This window comes from Myodes glareolus, chromosome 7, assembly GCF_982192425.1.
Source record: "Myodes glareolus chromosome 7, mMyoGla1.1, whole genome shotgun sequence".
Lineage (NCBI taxonomy): Eukaryota > Metazoa > Chordata > Mammalia > Rodentia > Cricetidae > Myodes > Myodes glareolus.
Genome location: NC_142032.1, coordinates 68,801,897 through 68,820,349, shown reverse-complemented (window position 1 = coordinate 68,820,349; position 18,453 = coordinate 68,801,897). Strand labels below are relative to the sequence as shown.

The 18,453-nt window shown below is 46.3% G+C and overlaps 1 protein-coding gene across 1 annotated transcript; it reads left to right on the top strand.

The window, feature by feature from the left end:
- The first annotated feature begins 324 nt into the window (after positions 1-324).
- On the top strand, positions 325-1,897 carry Foxi2 (forkhead box I2). The gene is made up of 2 exons (XM_048455323.3): positions 325-844; positions 1,464-1,897. Exons 1-2 carry the CDS (start codon positions 340-342, stop codon positions 1,895-1,897), a joined length of 939 nt encoding a protein of 312 aa, XP_048311280.3. The 5' UTR covers positions 325-339.
- The last annotated feature ends 16,556 nt before the right edge of the window (positions 1,898-18,453 follow it).

Sequence of the window (18,453 nt, the reverse complement as noted above, 5' to 3'; positions counted from 1 at the left end):
GAACCCTGGGTCCGCCTCCTGGGGCCACTGCACTCACTGCCGGGAGTGACTCTGAGCCCAAAGGGACCTAGGTACCCTGGAAGAGTTACAGGGACAGTACGTCTTGGTGTCCCAGGGCGCGGCAGAAAACTGACCCGAGGGCGGAGACATGGCTTAGCTTCACCAAGGACTGCAGGGGAGGAGACTCACTACCTTTGATACTCTCCCCAATGCTCCCCAAGCTCCAATGGCATTTAAAGGACCTAGGGCAGGAGGGTGGGGTAGCATCGTTGGGAGAATGGAGCGCCCATGAACTTCGGTGCGGAGCCACCTGCACCGGCCCAGGCCGGAGAGCTGAACATGGCTGGGTTCTGTGATAGCCTGGGCTCTTGCTCGGTCTCGCATGGCCTGACTCGCGCGGCAGTCGCTCATCCTCCGGGTTACAATCGCGGGGATCTGGGCTCCGGCCGGCGCCTGTGGATGAACTCGGCTTCGCTCAGCCCCGCGTCCTACGCGACGGGACCGGGACCGGCTCCACCTTACGCTGCAGCAGCCTTGGCTGCCCCGGGCTCGCTGCTCGGTGCGGCAGGCAGCCTGGCGGGCCCCGATCTTGCGTGGCTGAGCCTGTCGGGGCAGCAGGAGCTGCTGAGGCTAGTAAGGCCACCTTACTCCTACTCGGCGCTCATCGCCATGGCCATACAGAGCGCACCGCTGCGCAAGCTGACGCTCAGCCAGATCTATCAGTACGTGGCCAGCAATTTCCCCTTCTACAAGCGCAGCAAGGCGGGCTGGCAGAACTCCATCCGCCACAACCTGTCGCTCAATGACTGCTTCAAGAAGGTGCCCCGAGATGAGAACGACCCAGGTAACCGGCAACATGCCCGCCCTGTCCAGTACCCGTGATCCAGGCGTCTGGTGGGGTGACTAGGGTGAAAGGGACCCTGGGCGACCCACTGACGCATTGTACAGATGAAATAACTTCAGTTGGGTGAAATGGAGAAAGACGTTTTAGGCTTTAGCTTCCAGTCTAGCGCCCCCAGGGTTCTGCGCATCTGCTTGAAGTCCATAAAGCTAGTCATCTGGGAGAACTTGGGACTTTAACATCTCTGGGCCTAGATACACCTCCCTGTAAAATGGGGGAGGTAGTGATTACCTTTTTTTAAAAAAAAAAATGGGACGGATTTGGGTGGGGGCGGATGATCAGCCTCTGGAGAGCGTCGGACCCTACATAGAGGCCAGGTGTGGCCAGACAGTTGAGATTCCCTTGGGTGGTCTCTCCAGCCTCCAACCTGATGTACTTGGGTATTCCCTCAAGGATCTGTGGCTGAGTCCTTGTGGAGCAACCACATTCTTGCAGTATGACTGTAAAGGCCGATTCCTGATACAACATACCGCCTCAAGGCTTGGGAAGAGGAGGGTTCAGGGCCATCTCCAAGGGTTTAATGGGGTCAACACCGGGCTTTCTGAACTTCCCTCCTCCACAGGTAAAGGCAATTACTGGACGCTGGACCCAAACTGTGAGAAGATGTTCGATAATGGGAACTTCCGAAGGAAGAGGCGGCGGAGAGGAGAGACCAGTGTGGCCAATGCGCCTGGAGCCAGCAGCCCAGAGGGAGCCACACTGGAGCTCCGTGGCTCAGCTTCCCAAGACACACAGACCTCTCGGTCCCCGCCTGGGTCCGAGGCTGCCCCATGCCTCTCCGGGTTCACCACCGCGGTGGGAGCCTTGGCTGGCAGCCTAGGCACCCTCCCTGAGGGCCTGGTCCGTGACTTTTCTTTCCGAAGGCCACCAACAGCAGTTGCCCACAGTCCCCAGATCCCTAACACTGCACAGGGCTTTGCCCCTGGCCATCAGATGGTGGCTACCGGCTTTAGGGTGGGTCATCTCGTCTACAGCCGGGAAGGGACTGACGTTTGAAGGAAAGTTGGAGACTGGCCAGGTGCTCTGTTCGAATATAGAGCTTAGTCCCTAAATCAATCCCTCCTGGGGGCGCCACAGGAAATGGCAGTGCTCCTGTGGGGAGCAAAACTGAGGCAGGTGCAGCTTGCTGTGAACCCCTCACCCAGGGCGCTAAACACTCTTGGGCTTCCAGGGCTCCGCCTGTAGATCCAGCCCTGGGCTATCTGACTAGAGAAAGGTCTTAAAGCCATAAAAAGGGGTGACAAGTTGGCATTCTGTTCCAGCCTTTTCTAAAGAAGTCTGGAAGTCTCCAGTCTCCAGAGAGATGTTTTGGAGCTGATCAGAGGAGGGGAGGAAGCTAGGCATCTAGGGGACATCTGTAACTGACTTCCATCTCTGATCCAGCTGTTTTAGGGCAGTCAGAGAATAGGGTGGGGGTGGGAGCCCCGACATGAGGACAGACCTTTCACCCACAAGAGACTGTATGTTGAGGGGAGTCAGGACTCTTGGGCTTAGAGTACATAGAAAGGGGGACTTTCCAGATTTGGGCAGTTGGGAAGAGCTATTGTAGCAGGAAGGAGTCCCTGGGGAAAGCAGCTCCCTCCCCTGTCACTCTGCTCCTGGTATTATTAGTGCCTCTGTTACAGAACCTCACTGTCCCCAGACCCCAGGCCCAGTGCCTAGGAATCCCTGAACCGCTTGGGGTTGTCTTACCTCCACAGTCTCACTAAAGCTGGGTGGCCACACCTGTTTCCCTCCGCTCCTGCCTCCTCCCCTCCTGGGGCTGCCCCCAGACCAGCAGAAACGCAAGGACTACCTCCCTTTTGAACTGCACTCCCTGGACTCCCTCCTACTTATATTTACAGTGACTGGCAAGGAGCTCAAAATCATTAAGAAATGGAATTTGGACCTCTGTGCTTTCTAGAGACCCTGGAGGTCCCAGCTGACTGTCACAAGTCTCTGTGGCCTTTCAGTCACATGAGATGGTCTGTATGTGAGTTGGGTGGCCATGGAGTTGCTTAACCAAGCTTCGAATCAACCCATACTCTCTCTCTTTCTCTCTCTCTCTCTCTCTCTCTCTCTCTCTCTCTCTCTCTCTCCAAATGTACTGCAATTTTTAAAATTCAGGGAAAAATAAATTATTTAGAATATAAATAAAAGGGTTGTGGGTCTTTTGGCCTACTTAATAGAACAACATGCTAAAAAGGAGTCTGTGTTACTCAATAAAAAAAAAACCAACATACCCAGGACCAGCACCCCACTTTACACTCTATGTTTTTAACTAGCTGCGACAACAAGAAGAAATTTAGTACAGCCTGACAGCCAGCAGGGCTTCCACAAAAGCGTATGCCATCCACACATGCTGCCAAAGGACATCACGGCTGTGTGACAGCTGCCAGTCACGGGACGTTGTGTTTGCTTTTTGCTTCTGATAACCGAATTTCCTACTAAAACTGAGAAAGGGATAACTATTTCCCCATGGTTTGTTTGCCTAGTTGGGAGTTTAAAGACAGTTTAGCTATTCAGAGCTATGTAGGCACTAATAAGTAATAGTATACTAAACAGAGAGGCTCTCTTTGAGAAAAACATACTTGAAAATGTTCTAGTTCGGTGTGGTTGCAATGAGTGTAATTCCAGCACTTAAGGGCAGAGACAGAAAACCAAGTTTCAAGGCCAGCCTTAGCTACATAGTGAGTCTGAGGCAAACCAGCGCTATATCAGACCTTGTGACAAAAGACTCTCTCTCTTTCTCTCCCTCCCTCCTTCCCTCCCCCACCCCCGCATCCAGCCATGCAGGATATTTGGAAAGTGACCATGACAAAAGCCAAACAGAATCCATTTTTTCTCCAAGACAGTCCATGTGTCTGGGTGACTGTTTGGAGGGGAGGCTTACCAAAGTACAGTTGACAGGTGCTGGTGCAGTGGACTTCAGAGGCATCACAAAGGAGTGTTTGCCTGGAAGAGAGACTCTGCTGAAGGCAAAACAAGTAGCCAAACAAAGCAGACTGGGTGAACTTGACCTTCTCTCTAAAGCCACATGTCGATAGACCAGGGTATCAATGGCAAGGCGAGGAAGATGCTGTTAAGGACCCATCACGGTATTTATGCCCCAGCTTCTCCCATTACCTCTCTTCATTGCCTTTGAAATTGTGAGGCTTACAGAAAATGCTAAATTATTAAGATAACTGTGAGTCTACAGCACAAGATGTCGTGAGCACTTGACGGTGCCCTGCTGGATACCCAGCTCCTCCTTTGAGTGGACAACTTAGTGGAGCAGAGCCATTGCAGACACATAAACAAGTTACAGACTTCAGAGAGAAATGTCAGATCAAAATGCCGGACTGTTGGGTAATTCAGAGTTCCAACCATTGCCAATTAAGTCATAATCATTTATGGATTTTAAAACCCAAAGAGCATACTAATTGCATGAGTCATATTCTCCCTGGGTATGGATTGGTCGCTGAGTGAGAAACAATCCCCATGATAGAAAGGGTATTCCCAATGAAGACCCTAATGTTCCTTCCACAAGTTTGTAAAACTCTAGAAGTGTTTGAAACGTGAACCCTGGACTTCAAGGCTTAAGCGCTAACTTCACATACTGATTAAACATCAAGCGTGTTTTTGATGATCATAATCTTTTGTCTTGGGTCTTCCTTCCTTTCTTTTTGGAAATAAGGTCTTTCTGAGTAGCCCAGACTGTCCTGCAGTTTGCAATCCTCTTGCCTGAATGCTGGGCTTACAGCCATGTAGGCAAACTACACCTTGCCTAGTTCCTCCAATCTTTCATTTCTTTAGGTGTATCTCCTGCAGTTGGTGTCATCTGTCACTCATGGACCCAGCAACACAGTAATTAACAGAACTCTTCAATAAGAAAGAATCAAGACTCCCCCCGCCCCATGTAGAGAACTCGAGTCACAGAACTAGGTAATGGGAAGAGACTCATCTTTTGAGAGCAACGAAGAACTCTTGGCACACAAACCATGCACCTGTGCACACACACACCACAGAGCACTGCCCCTGTCAGAATTCTCAAGAGAAATTTCAGATATTGCAGCAACTATGATGATGAAGGCGTAATGTCTTCAAATACTACTCTGAGAAAGTCATGCTTACATTCAGGATATTGGACCAAGTGGGTGAAAATTACAGAAACATCACAGAATATAGCAGAAGTTGAGCTTAATAAAATGTGATTCAGTCAATAAATCTTTTTGGAGGACCAACTACGAATCTATCTTTGTCAACCCAGCAAAAAATGGTATGCGATGGCTGTTGCCTACCAGAGCCTTTTTCTTGTGGTTGGGACAAAGATGAAGAGCAGCCACAGGACAGCCTCTTGAATGGAGGCTATTTGGCTCCAAAATGATTACTTTAAATATACTTTAATATTACTTTAAAAAGCCCACATACCATATTACCATATTGGACCCATTAAATGGATCTGAATGTGTTTCATACTGGCTTGCTCTCCCAAACCTCAGTGTGGTTTAGGTAGGGGCACTTGTGCACCCCAGCTGGGATGGATCTGGTTTGTTCCCCTCTCCACAGAAGCAAGTGGTAAGTTTAACCTAAGGCCCGTTCTCTTGTCAAGACACCTGTCATTTGATGGGGATTGGAGCTGAGCTCACCAGGGTTTCTGGGTAGGGATTCCATTGGGGCTTCTCTGCATCCATGAACTGAAATGCTGAGAGTCCTTTGAGCCCTGACATGCTAAGCAGTATCCCTCAGGGCTAAGACCTCTGCCTTGCAGGAAGCTGCTTTCATTGGCCTGCTTTATTAGTGATGAACACAGACAACGGGAAATATCTTTGCCCTTTCTCTCAGGGAATGCTATGCTAAATCAGACCTTCACACACAGAGACTCGCATCCCTGCCTCAATGCTGGACAAATGAAGTCTATGTGCTTGCTCTCCAGAGTTGCGCGCCCCCATTCATCTCGCAGACACTGATGTGAAGGCGTCAAGTGTGTTCCTGGTGTTTCAAGTGCATTGTTTCCTATGTTCTCACATCCCAGCCAGGCGAACGTATTTGTTCCCATTCTACCGATGCCACAACTTGAGGTGAGGTGACTTGTTTCTCGGGGTCACAGCTAATACTAAGCTAAATCAGAAGGAACCTAGCTTCTCTGCACCCAAAATCTGTCTCTACTTTATCCCTCCCTTCTCCAGAGTCTTCCCCCAAGTCTGAAGCAGTAATCTCTCCTGTGCTCAAGTAGCTTGGGTAGTTGGTAATGAATGTGAGCACCCTGTACCCTATACTTTCCACACAACTCTTCCATCCCAAACTCATCCCCTCCCAGTATTCTGTGACCCGTTTGAGTCCCCTCTCAGAGGGCTATCGTTCTCCTGGACTTGGGGGATATAAATGTGAGTGAGACACAGCCTCAGAAGCCCCTGCAGCTGAACACCACACGTTAGGGTTTGGGTGCCATGCTAGGATACAGATCTGTAATAGGATAGAGAACTGGGGCCTGTGAAATCCAAAGCTGAAGGTGACAACAAGGCCCATATGGTTTGGTTAGCCTTCGTGTGCTCCGTTACAACCATAAAAGCAGCCATCCGTAAGGGTCTTTGTTCTGCCAAGGAGTACTCAGGTTTCCACACTGTGGCCCCACGTTGGTGAGCGACTAGATGTGCGTACCTCCCCAGGAAGCACGTTCCAGGCCACCTCCTCCCGTGCTTTTGAGCCCACTGTGCTCACTGACGAAGGCAGGACCAGCCTTAGCTCCCACGCAGACGCAGGTGGCCAGGACTTGCAGGCACTAACTGGGTCCCACTGCTCTGCTCCTTTCACAGGCACTGGACTCGACTCCAATACAGGATGAGAGTCAAATGGAATGCGTGTGGGAAAGCTCAATTTTATGCCCTCTGGAAGTGTCGGGCAGCTTACCTGTCCCCAAACCTTTAATGGTTCTCTGATCCATCACCCACACCCAGACCCTCACTCCTGCACGCACCAGTGGCTGGGAGCTGCCCGAGGCTCGTATTAGTGTCAACACCTGAATCAAGTGTCCTGGGCTTTTGACTGAAACTCATCTGGCCAGGCTGAGACCACTTGACTACAAGGAGCCTAAGGGCAGGTCACAGGGGAAGCCCGACTCAGGAGTCAGTAGGACGAGCACTTTAATGAGAGGTTTTAGTTTCAGGAGCCCTGAAAGTCACACACTTGGCTTCTCCATTCTTTTGTACACATTGTCTTATCTGATTTCTTAATTTTAAAGTTTAGGATGAAAAGAATGTATGCTGTGAATTGTGTATTTAAACTGGAGGAAATAGAAACCTCTTTGGCCTGTTGTTTTAACAGCATAGCACACACACACACACACACACACACACACACACACACACACAAAAATATCTTGGAAAAAAAAACCTTTTAAAGGATTGTTTACATAATTCTCTAATACTAAGTTTGGGCTTCTCTTTTTGTTATTTTCCTTTTTTTTTTCCTCTAGTGTCCTTGCTAATATGTTTAGTACACGAGCAAATGCAAGCATCCTGAAAAAGAACTTGTATCAATGCTATGTTTTCCTAACAAAATAGGTTTCTCTTCCTTGCAGGAGCATTCCCATTGCCGGGCTTCAAATGTGCGAGTCTGTTAACATGTACAACACTATGTGTGCCTTCACTTCAGGAAGAAAATGAAAATAAGACTTAGAGCAGGAAAGAGCCAGAGGTTTTCAGATGACAAACAGGTAATATGGGTGCTTTGACGTTTTGGCTGTTGAGAGGGAGCCCACTCTTGAGCTCTGATTTCACCAGGGTTCATCCACACAGCCAACTCAATACCTCTTTGACAGCCTAATGGGAAGCCCACCGTGAAAACGGCTTTTCACATACCTGAGGTCAGAATGAGTCCTTGCTAAGTTGTCCCATCCTGCTCCCCACCCACCAGGCCACTCGGGACACTGTGGCCTTGAAGCAGGGAGGTGCACAGTGCAAACTGAATGTGTCCCATGCTTTGTAGATGTTCATGTGTGAAAGACTGAGTGGGATCCTCCCAAACCTCCCTGCCTGTTCAGAGGCACAGTTTAGAACTGGGATCTTGTACCCAGGCATGCAGACCATGACATTTTAAGCACCAGCCAGGACTGGGTGAAGCCAGAGTGAAAGCAAACTCCAAGCAGTGTGTACTCAGGGCAGTGGCTCTGTGACAGCTGTGCACACTAACACTGAATGAGTGTTAGCAGCTCAGCCTTAGAAACAACAAAGTCATAAAGATTCGGTGACTCGCTTGAGGACAGGGGTACCAAAAAATGTCTTTAAACAATTTATTTATTTTATTTTTATGGCATAGGTGTTTCGTCTGCATGTCCGTCTGTGTGAGGATGCCAGATCTCCTGCAACTGGAGCTACAGACAGTTGTGAGCTGCCACGTGGGTGCTGGGGTTGAACCTGGGTCCTCTGGAAGAAGAGACAGTACTCTTAATCACTGAGGCATCTCTCCAGCCCCCAGGAGGTACCAAAATTTAAAGGCACTTTTGCCTTTCCCAAAGTTCATCTCCCTCACTGTCTTCCTATATCTTAAGTGGAAGCGGTCAGAGAAAACGCTATGCTTGGACCTACTAAAACTGTACTGAAGAGAATTTAGTCAATTGTGCCTACTCTTAAAGGACCAGATATGAGATGAGAATATGAGGCTATGTTCTTGAGTAGACACAGAACAATCTAGTAAGTTTGAGTTGGAATATAATTACGGTTAAATTTGGTTTCTATTATATAACTTTTTAGGGGTTGGAGAGATGGCTCGACTGTTAAGAGTACTTGTTTCTGTTACAGAGGACCCCAGTTCACTTCCCAGCGCCAGAGGAAACAAATGTCAATGCCCTCTTTTGATCTCCACAGGCACCAGACACACAGGGAGTTCACATATATACACACACAGGCAAAACACTTCTACACATAAGATAAATAAATCCTTTAAAATTTAAGTCTAATTTAGTAAGCAAAATTTTAGAATTTAAACAAGACCGTTATGTGAATACAGTATGTAGTTTCTAAATAGAATTAAAGAAATAAAAAAAAACCAAAATAAAATAGAAATGCATCCGGAGATAAAAAAAAAAAAGATGATTTCTCGAGCTTACCACTGGGTGATGTATGGCACATGAACTAAGGGTTGTTTTCATGTTGCTTAACAGCTAGGGAAATCAAAATGAAGAAGACTATTTCATGATATAAAATTAAAATTTCAGTACTCATAAATGTAGTTTACTGAGAGTCAGTTTGCTCGGTTTTTGAGGATGAATGATTGTCTCTGCACTCAATGGATAGAGTTGAGGAGCTGAGCCAAACCAGTGTGGCTTTTCCATGGCTACACACTGCACACTGAAGGGACAGGGCTGGGTCGCCTGAATTCCAGCATCATCAGGGCCACATGTGTGTCATATCTGTTCTTCTATAACCCAAGCAAATCCCACATGTCAAAGAGAAGAAAACAAAAACCTCAAATTTGTAATCTACAGACTTTTTCCATTGTGCATATTAACTGCAGAAAACAATTGGTTTCATTCAGATACATCCAGGTATGGATATAATGTGATTTTTTTTATCATATTCAGCCGGTGAGTTACATTTTAAGACACAGTAGCTTATGCCTCGTGGGAGCCATGATGGGGGAAAAGACACTCAGCACAGTAGAGCATCCTCAGAGGAAGCACTAGACTAAAAACAAAGCTGCCACCCAAGTTGTTTCCAAGTGGCTCCCTTGTTAGCAAAGGCCATTTACTAATAAAGTCAAGTAAGACTGCAGGAGTCAAAGAATCGTGCCCAGAAAGGGTCCAGAGAACAACTTTGTTTAAGATGATAAACGTTCTGTCCTCCGTTTCATTCTTATACTTATATAGGATTATGACTAGTTGTTATTTCCTTTTTAATCAGAATTTCACTCTGTAGCCCAGGCTGGCCTTGAACTTAATGTCCCCTGTCTCAGACTTTCAAGCTCAGAGGTTACAAGTGCGTACCACCACGCCAAGTTATTTCACGTTACAATTTTAACATCATCAGCAACAAAAATAAGGAAAAAAATCTGCTGAGGAAATGCACCTCTCTGTTGCCAAAGTGTTACATGGTTACCAGACGTTACCAAATGTTACCAGAGTAAAATTGTCGCTCTCCGGACTGATGGGTTCTAGAAAAAGAGAGGGATGGAGAGTGTTTAAGAGCAACCACGGAGTAAGATGGAGAAAGAAGGCCAAGTGCACAACAGTAGAGATAATATCTGTGACTAGATACATCTTTTTTAAAAGCCAGGGGATCTGATGTATGTATTTTTCATCTAGTAAGCTGCCAACAAGAAATATGCATGGAATAAAACCTCAGAGAAAATTGAAAGGCACAGAAAAAAAAAGCCTAGCAGGACACATTTCAACCATTTGGAAAGCTATAACCATGCCAACTTGGAAATAGAATTCAGTACAGACATTAATGTGGTGAAGAAAGAGACCAGCGGTGATGAAATACAGTTGATGATCAGGAAGACACAACAGTTCCCAAGAAATAAAAAAAAGCTTCGAGAAGCAAATGAAATTAGTAAATCCATGGAGCAGGCAATTTGATCGAGTTAGTGGATCAAATGCATGAAAAAGATCGAGAAGGTATCTTTTGTAAAAAATGAATTTTTAATCCCGTGTATGAGAGTTTTGGGGAGTGCTTCCCCAGCACGCACATGCCTATACCACATGCATGCAATGCCCACAGAGAACAAAAGAGGATGCTGGATCTCCAGAAAGGGAAATGACAGACAGCTGTGAGCCTCCACAGAGGGGCTAGGAACTAATGCCAGGTCCTCTGTAAAAGCAACCAGTACTTTAAACCTCTGAGCCATCTCTCCAGCTCTCTAAGATGCCAGACTCAATAGAAGCTGTATTTGGAGGCACACACATGCTTTTAATTCCCACACGGTGGAGGCTGAGGTAGAAGGAACCTGACTTTGAGGCCAACCTGGACTACACAAAAACTCTATCTCAAAACAAGGAAGGAAAGAAAGAAAGGAGAAAGGGAAGGATGGGGGGAGGAAAAGAAAAATGGCTTTAAAAACGGAAGAAAAGTCCTAGGAAAAGACTAATACAACAGAGATCGATAGAGACGATACACAAAGCCAAGTTCTGGTTTGGAAAAATGAAGAGGACGGGAGGCTCAGCAGCACAGATGGGAAAGGCAAAAGACAGCAGCAGATGTTATTAGGAGTGATGGGCGCCCTCAGTCACCCCTCCATGGCACCTTCTCTCTGTCCACTCATCTCTCAATGAACACCTAGGGAGAACCAGGCAGTGTTAACAGATGGAAGCTGAGGTGTGTTATGGGGTTAGAGGATGGAGGAAGTGAAAGAGAAGGTCAAAGTCGGCTTTCATTTTTGTTGGTGGTATAGGATCGTACTGAGAAGCAAGAACAAAGCGACCACGGGAGACAAAAAGTAAGAGGCAGACAGAAGACAAGAGAGGAGATAGAGAAAGTCCCCAAGAGAGCAGCAGGAGTCTCAGTGCAGAAGGAGCTGGCCTGGAAGAGAATGTCACCTTCTTCCTTTGACTAGAGGGAAGGCTAAGGAGGCCATGGTTGTCCCCATAAAAGAGAGTGGAGGGATCGCCACACTAACCTCTGCTTTCTCTAAGGAGCAGAAGGCGAAGCTAGAGTTGCAGAGATTGCTCACTGAGCAAGAGAAGTTACTGTGGAAACAAGAAGACCTGAGTTCAAATCCTCAGGACCCACACAGAGCCAGACATAACCATGTGTGCTCATCATCCGAACATCATGGGACCTAGACAGGTAGATCCCAGGGGTTTGCTGGCCAGCCAGCCTAACCAAAACAGCGAGCTCTAGGTTCATGGAAAGATCCTGGCTCAAAAAAATAAGGTAGAGAGTGATGGAAGGGGAAATGTGTGCACATACACCATATATTAAAAATCGCCAATCAGTAAATCATTTCATTTTTAACAGTGAAGCTATCTTTTGAGAAGTAGGGTTGTTAAGAAGGGAGTAATGAAGAAACTAAGTAGCAAGAAATGTCTTAAGGGTGCTACATGTGAGTGGCAGATAGCAAATGAGGAACTGAGTATCCCTAAAAGCATTAGGACTGCTGTCAAGAATCCAGATGAGGGGCTGGAGAGATGGCTCAGTGGTTAAGAGCATTGCCTGCTCTTCCAAAGGTCCTGAGTTCAATTCCCAGCAACCACATGGTGGCTCACAACCATCTGTAATGGGGTCTTGTGCCCTCTTCTGGCCTGCAGGCATATACACAGACAGAATATTATATACATAATAAATAAATAAACAAATGAATGAATAAATAAATAAATAAATAAATATTAAAAAAAAGAAGCCAGATGAGGGTGAAGACAGGTTCATTATTTTGGTTGAAAACCTATATCAAGCCAAGGAAAAGAAGCATTGAGGCCTGGCCTAAAGCCTAAAATCTGTGTTAAATGTGTTCAAATCCTCGTTCCCAACTAGAAGTTATAGCAGTCACTGTGGTGGTTTAGAGCAACTTAAAACTTCCAGCATCCTAGAGCTAGAAAAACTTTTTGAGGCATGGCTCTGTTCAAATGCATTGCACTTATGAGCCTACTTATACTCCTGTGCAGACATGAATAATCAATCACCTGACTGAAGTCTACTCTATCCTCACTCAACTTCAGAACCTTTTTCATTCCTGCCCTTAAAGGAGCTCTTATATTTTTTATCGGAGTTGTAGGGTTAAATCTGCTTTCAGCCATGATAGTACAGTTGAAAACCAAAAGAAGTCAGGTTGAACCACCAATTATAGCCAAAGGCTCACAGAGATTCCAGGTCTCTGGACTCAGCCCTCCATTTACCACACCTGTATGCAATAGAAAGCAGTCATTTCTGTGTTTTAGTCATTGAGAACCTAGTGACAGAACCCATGCTTTTGGGTATTATGGTTTCAGAATTTTGTGCAAAGCAAAGAAGTACTTTAAAATCTTCTGAAATGGATGGAGAGGTGGCTCAGCAGTTAAGAGCCCTTTCTGTTCTTTTAGAGGAACTGAGGTAAAGTCCCCCAGAATACATAGTAGGTTGCTCACAACAGTCTGTAACTTCAGTTCCTGAGTCTCCATTGCCTTCTTCTGGCCTCCACAGGCACCTGCATGCACATGAGGTACACACACACACACACACACACACACACACACACACTCATAGTCTTTATTTTTAGAAAAGATTTAAACAACTTTTCACACTATCTTTCTGAGTCAAGATTGGTTTTACATGACTGCTTCATCTTGAATCTTAGTCCCTGGGTCACATGTGTGCCTCTGAGACTTTATAAACTATGTGACTTTTCTTTTGGGTTTAATTCCCAATAGTTGACATTTATCTATTTATATTTGCATCTTAAATATATACCATTCTCAATACAATCCTGCAACTTGGGAGGTATGATATTCTCTTTTGACGATGGAGAAACTAAATCAGAAGGCTCTCAGAGAAGTCACACAACTAGCAAGTAGTAGAACCAGAATCAAGCGCAGCCACCTGATGCAGGGCTGTGCCCTTGGCTCCCTACAGTCCTCCCCTGTTCCTCCAGGTGAAATCCATAAACCACTGCCAACTGCATCTTCTCTTGTAAAGAACACATGGGAAGGAAAAATAGAAGACCCAGGGCAGTTGGGATCTTAGCTGGCACCGAAGGATGTGGACTTGCATGCCTTTTGTCTTCACCCTGGCCTGAAGGCTGCCAAGCTGATTCCTAGGTTTGCCCTGCCCCCGCCAATACTACAGTTGGCCAGGGGAGAAAACTCTTAGCACACCCACATGGGAAATGCACAAAGTCAACAGCTAAATGTTTTATTAACTAGTAATGTAACTCTGGAAAAATGAGCATGAATCTTTAAACATTTGCCTTGTGTTATATATTTATTTCTTTAGTGAATTATATGGTGTTCTAGCTTGCTTTCTGTTGCTATAATCAATAGCAACTTGTGGAGAAAAGGGGGTTGATTTCAGCTTACAGTTGTGAGTCAGGGTAGGAACTCAAGGCAGGAACCTGGAGATAGGAGCTGATGCAGAGGCCATGGAGGAACCCTGCCTACTGGCTTACTCTCCTCTGCTTTCTTACACAACCCAGCCCAGGGGTGGCACTGCTCACATGGCAGGACCCTCCTACATCAATGCCCCATAGACTTAACAATCTGATGGGAGCATTTTCTCAATTGAGGTTCCCTCTTCCCAAGTGACCCAAGCTTGTGTCAAGGTGACAAAAACCTAATCAGCACATATAGCTTAAACATAAAGATTCAGCATGGAGAACTATCCAGAGAAAAGTCAGACCAGGTATCTGGACAATCCAGTCCAGTCAAGTTGACATATGTAATTGACCACTGATGCATACATTCAGGGAGTTCCTGAATGGTTAATATGGATTCTTCTCCAGGACTTAATGCTGTTTGGACTCAATTTCCTTTACTTGTGCATATAGGCTTGTGACTAAAGTCTTTGTGATGGTTCATATTGTCAATTTGACAGGATCAAAAATCACTTAGGAGACCAACCCCTGAAAACATCCATGACAGAGTTTCTAGATTAGGTTCATTTTAAAATACTTCGTGTGTTCACTAAGAAAGAGAAGGGAAGGATAAATACTTGATTGCCGTGTTTTAAGACGGATTCAGACACACATCGTAGCACCATGGACAGCAACTTATGGCTCATTAAGCTGGGGTTTCATTCTTTTAGAGTTGACAAGGGGAAAAAACAAGGAGATTCTTAACTTCTTGACTGAAGTAGTACTGTATTTGAGGCACTTCAGTAAAACAACAGACATCTGAACAGGTCTGTGCACTCACTCTCTCAGCAAACATTGATTTATTTGGAGACGAAAACAAAGCTTTCAAGTTGAGTTAGAGAGTGTCAGCAGGTGAGGAGGGAAATTAGAGGGGGAAAGAGGGCAATCTCTATTCCACCTTGGGTAGCATGCTGCCTCGGGGAGATTTCAGCTGAGGAAGCTCTGCTCAGGACTCCTGGAAGGCAAAGTAGACTTCACCTCAGTGGGCTGAGTGGAAGGCTCTTTGGGTTTCAGCCACTGTTTCTGATGTATTGCTGTGCGCTCTCCAGGCCTACGCTCACCTTGGACACCCCCACAAGTGGTCATCAGCTCTATGCTAGGTCCAATGCTAGAGAAGCCTGTGTCCAGTGAGACATAGCCTTCTTGGAGAAGACTGTCCAACTTCTGTCTGCGGAAAGGTGGGAGGAGGGATGTATGTGGTCTATGAGTATGTATGGATCAGGGTGCATATGCCTGTTTTCTAAGATGAGGTCACTATAGCTGTGATGAAACACCATGGCCAAAGCAGCTTGGGGAGGAAAGGGGTTATTCAGCTTCCACTTCCACATCATGGTTCATTACCAAAGGTTCCCCCTTCTCAGATGTCTCTAGCTCGTGTCTTGTTGACATAAAACTAGCCAGGTCACCTGTGCAACACATGAAGAAGCCAGAGGAGGTCCACCTGGAGACACAGTCTCCCAGTGAACCTTGGCTAGGCTGGTGACCAGCAAGTCCCAACCATCCTCCTGTCTTTACTCCCCACAGCACTTAGGTTACAAGAGCATGCATGGCCATTGCTGTCTTTTTATGTGGGTGCTGAGGGTTCGATCACAGGTTCTCATGTTTCTGCAGTAGGCACCCTTTCTCACTGAGCCATCTCGGTAGCCTCTAGCTGCCCTCTCTCTAACGTTTTTGCTTTTTCTCCAGTTTCACGTGGACCCTGGTCAGTTTTTAACAGTCGAGCCCTATTTCATTCATGAAACGGATGCTCCCATTTCAAATGAATGACGAGCTGACATCAGATAGCAGAGGAGTCCTGCTCTGCTGCGTGTAAGATGCACATCAGTGCTGAGGCTGCAAGTGGCCCGGGATGGCCCTGGCCCTGGCCTCTAAAGTGTCCAATGCCAGTAGACATACTGGAAGCTATAGCGCAACCTCACACTTGGCATTGGTGAGGCAGATGTCTTCCCTAGTGCACCCCACTGACTTCCAGCCCTTAACTGTAAATAACCATAATATCAGACTTAAAGCTTCTTCAGGTTTACAGTGGAAAGTTTGATCAGGTTACCAATGTGATCAAGTTTTATTGTTCTCATAAAACTGGGAGGGATAAAAAAACGTAATAAAAATGAAAATATTAAAAATAACATTTTCTTGACACCATTCCTCTGAAAGGTAGCTTCAGCATTTACTTACAAGTTGGTTGATAAACAGTGGAAATAAAAAAGTCTGCCACTATCAAAATTTCTTATAATCTGAATTTATATGGACGACTCAAGGTAGCCCTCTGCAGTCGTGTTGGCTGAAAAGTGATATTCTCACCATATTTCTTGTCTAAAAAGTAGCTATATGTCCCCAGAGGGCCTGCTGGGCTATGATAATGTGCCAGGGATGGGACTGAACTAATGTGGACTCAAATGGGCTCTCTCCAGTTCCATTCTCTGTCATGAGAAAGGCCACCCCAACTCCCACAGCTGGGGAGGTCATAGACCTAGGCAGGGACACTCTACTTTTGTTTTATTAAGTGGACATGCCAAACTGCCTTCTCAACATTTGTTTATACCCACGCTGGTGCTGCTTTAGGTGATGGTCTGAGAAACTCCCATTTGCAGTAGGTGAGGAGCAACCAGACTCATTAACTGGTTAAAGAGCTGAGCCTAAACGGCCATTGAATGCTCGATCTTAAGAGAAGCATTTGTATCAACCCCTCACCCCACATCAGGGCTCAGGGGCCACTGGAGAAGGGAGGCAGGAAGGACGTAAGAACAGAGGATGGGGAGGAAGAATGTGGTGAAGTGCTGGGTCCTAGACGTGGTGTGGCCATGTCACGGCTGACCTCAAAGCAGCTGTAGTTGTCTATATAGGACCTGCGCAAGATGGGGCCTGCTGACATTCAGTCGTGATGAGGGAGGGGCTCATGGGGCTCCACCCCTCTCTGACAAGCTACTGTCAATCAGTGCTCTTCAGTGGTGGAGCCACTGGTAAGTTATGCCCGCTCCATTAATAGTTCCCACCCACACATGCTCATGCCTTGATTAAACAAAGTGGGTTATATACAGATGAATGAATAAAAAGACATGAAAGTAGGAAGGTTAAGAAAGTCTTGCTTAGAAAAAAAAAAGGGGGGGGGTGTTTGCCCATAGTTAGAAGGGGGTGGAAGAGATGAAGGGGATGGAAATGACCAAACTATATTATACACATATAAAAGAAACAAATACAGTCCCCAAATAAATAAAAGTAAAATAAGGGCTGGAGAGATGGCTTACTGGGTAAGAGCACCGGTTGCTCTTCCAGAGGACCCAAGTTCAGTTCCCAGCACCCACATCAGGTAGCCCACAGCTGCCTGTAGCTTCAGCATCAGCAGACCTGGCATCCTCTCTGGCCTCTGTGGGTACCTACACAAATGTGCACAGGTACACACATACACTGAAGTAAGAATCAAGAAAATCTTCAAGTAAAAAAGGTGAAGTGAAAGCAAAATTGAAAGGCCACACAAGAGCTAGCTTGCAGCATCTGAGCCCCCTTCCTGTGTCTGAAGAGTTGGTGGGCTGAATCTCGCTATTTTCAGCTAGCTATGATTTAGGAAATAACTTTATTTCATCTTGTATTTGTCAGCTTTCTGTCCTTATCATGGTATGCCTGAGGCATGTTATTGAACTTGTAAAAGTGACAGAATGATTTGAACTCAGAGTTCTGGAGGTTCACTTCAAGAGCAGCGGGTCTCATGGCTTTGGACCTCTGGGAATAGTGGCATATCTTGCAAAGAATGTGTGGTGGAGAAAATGCTCACCTCGTGATCTAGTAAGCAGAGAGGAAGAGGCAGGGACTTTGCAGTCACCTTTGGTCACACGCTCTCCACGACCTCAGGGCCTCCTCAGAGCCCCAGTGTAGAGACCCTGCCTCTAGTCTAGCACATAGCCCTTCAGAGGTGTTCAGCATCCGGGCTACAGCAGCTTCCTACAGAAATCAGGCTGCCCTCCGTGGAATGCCGCCTCACATGAAGGTGGGGAAAGCATCACCTGTTTTTGCCAGTCAGTCAAGCCTTGAATTATTTGAGAAACTTTGCTTTCCCAGGAAGGTCATAGAAAATAGACCTCCTATTCCTCCAACCTGGATATAACATAAAACTTATCCGTCATCTACGACATGACCAACTCACAGCCCGTGAGTCCCATGTGGCCCAGGAGAGCTACAAACACAGGCCAACTGTGTTAGGGGTTTCTATTGCTGTTATAAAATACCATAACCAAAAGCAACTTGGGGAGGAAGGAGTTTATTGCATTTTACATTTTAAAAGTCTGTTATCCAGGGAAGCCAGAGCAAGACCTCAAGGCAGGAACCTGGAAGCAGGAATTGAAGCAGAAAGCATGGAGAAAGTCCACTTACTGACTTGTCCCCCATTGGTTGCTCAGCCTGCTTACTTACATAAGCACAACACCACCATCCCAAAGGCGGTACCACCCACAATGGCCTGGGCCCTCCCACATCAATTATCAGTCGAGAAAATGTACCGTAGACTCATCCACAGGCCAATCTCATGGAGACATTTTCTTACTCGTCAGACTCTCTTTTCAAAT

Excerpts from the sequence above, each read along its gene's own strand:
- Foxi2 (XM_048455323.3), top strand. The coding sequence starts at position 340 with ATGGCTGGGTTCTGTGATAGCCTGGGCTCTTGCTCGGTCTCGCATGGC. Across the intron at positions 845-1,463 it reads CCGAGATGAGAACGACCCAG|GTAAAGGCAATTACTGGACG; the intron begins GTAACCGGCAAC and ends CCTCCTCCACAG.